This window comes from Mus caroli, chromosome 11 (assembly GCF_900094665.2).
Source record: "Mus caroli chromosome 11, CAROLI_EIJ_v1.1, whole genome shotgun sequence".
Lineage (NCBI taxonomy): Eukaryota > Metazoa > Chordata > Mammalia > Rodentia > Muridae > Mus > Mus caroli.
Genome location: NC_034580.1, coordinates 95,663,406 through 95,666,682, shown reverse-complemented (window position 1 = coordinate 95,666,682; position 3,277 = coordinate 95,663,406). Strand labels below are relative to the sequence as shown.

The 3,277-nt window shown below is 45.2% G+C and overlaps 1 protein-coding gene across 3 annotated transcripts in view; it reads left to right on the top strand.

Moving 5' to 3' along the window:
* The window catches only part of LOC110304454 (keratin-associated protein 4-12-like), a 2,837-nt gene extending 2,456 nt beyond the window's left edge, over window positions 1-381 (top strand). The window contains exons 3-4 of one of the 3 annotated variants that reach the window (XM_021175878.1): window positions 20-155; window positions 231-381. In XM_021175878.1, coding sequence (XP_021031537.1) covers window positions 20-155; window positions 231-381 — 287 coding nt within the window. Of the gene's footprint in view, window positions 1-5 lie in introns of all 3 variants that reach the window. The other 2 variants (XM_021175879.1, XM_021175877.1) reach the window with 2 other exon arrangements.
* Window positions 382-3,277: the final 2,896 nt, after the last annotated feature.

Here is a 3,277-nt window from a genome sequence, read left to right as displayed (position 1 = left end):
GGTAGTTCTAGCTGTTGTGGATCCAGCTGCTGTCGCCCAAGCTGTTGCATTTCTAGCTGCTGCAGGCCTTCCTGCTGCCGCCCCAGCTGCTGTGTATCCAGCTGCTGCCGCCCCAGTTGCTGTGTGTCCAGCTGCTGCAGACCCCAGTGCTGCCAGTCTCTGTGCTGCCAGCCCACTTGCTGCCGCCCCAGCTGCTGTCGCCCCAGCTGTTGCATTTCTAGCTGCTGCAGGCCTTCTTGCTGCCGCCCCAGCTGCTGTGTGTCCAGCTGCTGCAGGCCCCAATGCTGTATCTCCAGCTGCTGTCGCCCGACCTGTTGCCAGACCACTTGCTGCAGGACCACCTGTTGCCGCCCAGCATGCTCTAGTGGTTCTTGCTGCTGAACACTGTCACCCACGGTCTCTCCTGCTCTTCATCACCCTCCCCTTGTGATGTAAACCATTTATGAGATGAACCCCAAGATGCCAATCATAGCCCTTGTTCCAAGTTGATAGTGATTCCAGCCTCCAAATATACTTACTGCCGCCGGCCTTCTTAGTATGTCTTTACAACATGAACAAGTTTCTGTCTTCTCTGATATCTCTAAACTCCCACCTTAACTCAATAGACTACTTCGTTGTCTGCCATATTTTTAAAAATGGATATTTTCTTTATGTGTTAAATAAATATAAAATTGCAGTTTTGCAAATATAAAGACACCATGTTTCCTTGTTTCTTCTCAATTGGTCGTCCCTATCTCTGAACTTCTCTTAGCCCATCTATAAATAAGAAATGGATTGCACCAGGTTACTTTTAGTATCTCCACTCTGTACTCTGTTTCCTCTCTATCTTCTTCCCAATACAGGAAGATGATCTCATAGACCATGCACTTATAAACCCTATTCCTGATGACTTTCTCTGACATGAGGGTTGGTTTAAAAAGGAGACTCAAAGCCTCCTCTAGACAGAGCACTCGACCAGGGAGAGGGTGGGTGAGTACATGTTCTTTCTCCCTTCACCTTGAATGCACATGTGTCCTCCCAGTGTCCCAGAGGTCTTGAGTAGCTTGGGCCAATGATGCCTCCTGGGGTGTCCCGCTCACTCCATTCCTCTCTCCACTGCCTTCCCTCCTCCCTGTAGTCAGTGACTTCTCTAATTCCCTATATCATGTTCTGGGATTATTTCTCACATGAATAACTCTATAACCTTCAGCATTGTGTCATCTAATGAGAATATACATTCCAAGACCCTCCTGCTAATCTCAATATTGCTGCTATCCAATCCCTCTTCCATACAACATGGAAATTCCAGGTGTTATAGTTTGGTTTCCGTTGCTTTGATAAATACCATATCCCACATCAACTGGGGAGGAAAGCATTTACTTCAGCTTACAGTTCATAGTCCACCAAAGAAGGAAGCTGAGACAGGAACCCAGAAACAAGAACTAACACAGAAACCTCAGATTAATTCTATCTAATTCCACTGGCTTGTTGTGCTTTCTTAGACAACATTGAGGAACCTTTTCAGGTGTAGCACCACCCATTTCCACGCAACTCATTAATCAACAAAATACTTCACAAACATGCCTATAAGCTGATCCAATGGAGGCAAGTCCCCAGTTGAGGTTATTCTATTTTGTGTCAAGTAGCCAGCACACCATGGTTTAAGGTCAACTTTCTATGTGCTGACTAGTGAAATGGTACGTGTTGGGCATATGTCCTTATATCTTCCTTTCATTTTATTTTGCATTATGTTTGATTATACTAGCTGTCTTTGAGATTTTGTTACTTTTAGTTCTCAGTAAGGCCATTACTGTATAGTCCTATTACAAATATACTTTGGTGTCTGTCTTAGGGTTTTACTGCTGTGAACAGACACCATGACCAAGGCAAGTCTTATAAAGGACACCATTTAATTGGGGCTGGCATACAGGTTCAGAAGTTCAGGGCATTATCTTCAAGTCAGGAGCATAGCAACATCCAGGCAGGCATGGTACAGAGGAAGCTGAGAGTTCTACATCTTCATCTGAAGACTGCTAGCAGAATACTCACTTCCAGACAACTAGGACTAGAGTATTAAAGCCCATATCCACAGTGACACACCTACTCCAACAAGGCCACACCTCCTAATAGTGCCATTCCCTGGCGCCATCACATTCCACTCCCTGGCCCCCATAGGCTTTTTCAAACCTATTAGTCTATGAGGGCCTTACCTAAACATGGCATAATGCAAAATACATTTAGTCCAATTTCCAGAGTCTCTATAGTTTATAGAAGTCTCAACAATGTTAAAAGTTCAAGGTCTCTTTTGAGATTCATTCAGTCACTTAACTGTAATTCCCCAAAGCAAGACAGGAAACCATCTAGGCAAACTCAAAATTCTACATCCTCATGTCTGATGTCAAAGTGGTCTTCAGATCTCCTACTCCTTTTCATCTTTGTTGACTGCAACAACTTCTTTCACCTGGGCTGTTTCCACTCCCTGTTAGCAGCTTTTCTCAGCAGATAGCCCATGACTCTGGCATCTCAAACATCTTGGGGTCTCCAAGGCAACTTCCATGTTATAGTTTCTTGTTTCAATGTCTGGAATCCACACATGATCTTCAGGGCTTCTCCAGCTCTGTTCTCTGTAGCACTCTAAGCTCAGGTTGGTCCACTCCACTATTGCTGCTGTTCTTGGTGATCATCTCATGGTACTGGCATCTCCAACACACTGGGGTCTTCCATTGCCACCAGGCTTCACTAATACCCTCTCATAGGCTCTCTTCATAGTGTCATAATTCAAATCCTTTGCATGACTCCTTCAGGCCTGGGCAGTCAACTGCACTTTTACTAATGGCCTTCCATGGCTTCTCACAGTGCCTAGCATCAGCTGCTCTTCATGACCCCTTCATGCCTTCAAAACCAGTACCACCTGGATGACTCTTACACATTAACAAGTACAACTGCAGCACAAAGTATAACCTTGGCTATCTCTGGAACACAGCTTCATTGTGCTCTCAGAAAACACTTCTCAGAAGATTTCACCCCAGTGATGCTGGGCTCTTCTTAATCACCACCAATTTCTTAGTTCGAGCTAACCAGCATCAGTTGTCCCAGTAGTTCCTTCTATTCTAGACTCTAAAGCCAGAGCCAGTGGCCAAAGCTGCGGAGTTCTGCTACTCTCTGGGGCTGGAACATGGCCTCCCTTGTTCTATTACATTACCACTTGCTTCCTCTTTTCCAACTCCTTCAGGCCTAAGCTTTGCTGTCCTGGATCTTGTTCTGTAGATTGACTTTGAACTCAGAGAGTTGAATGCTT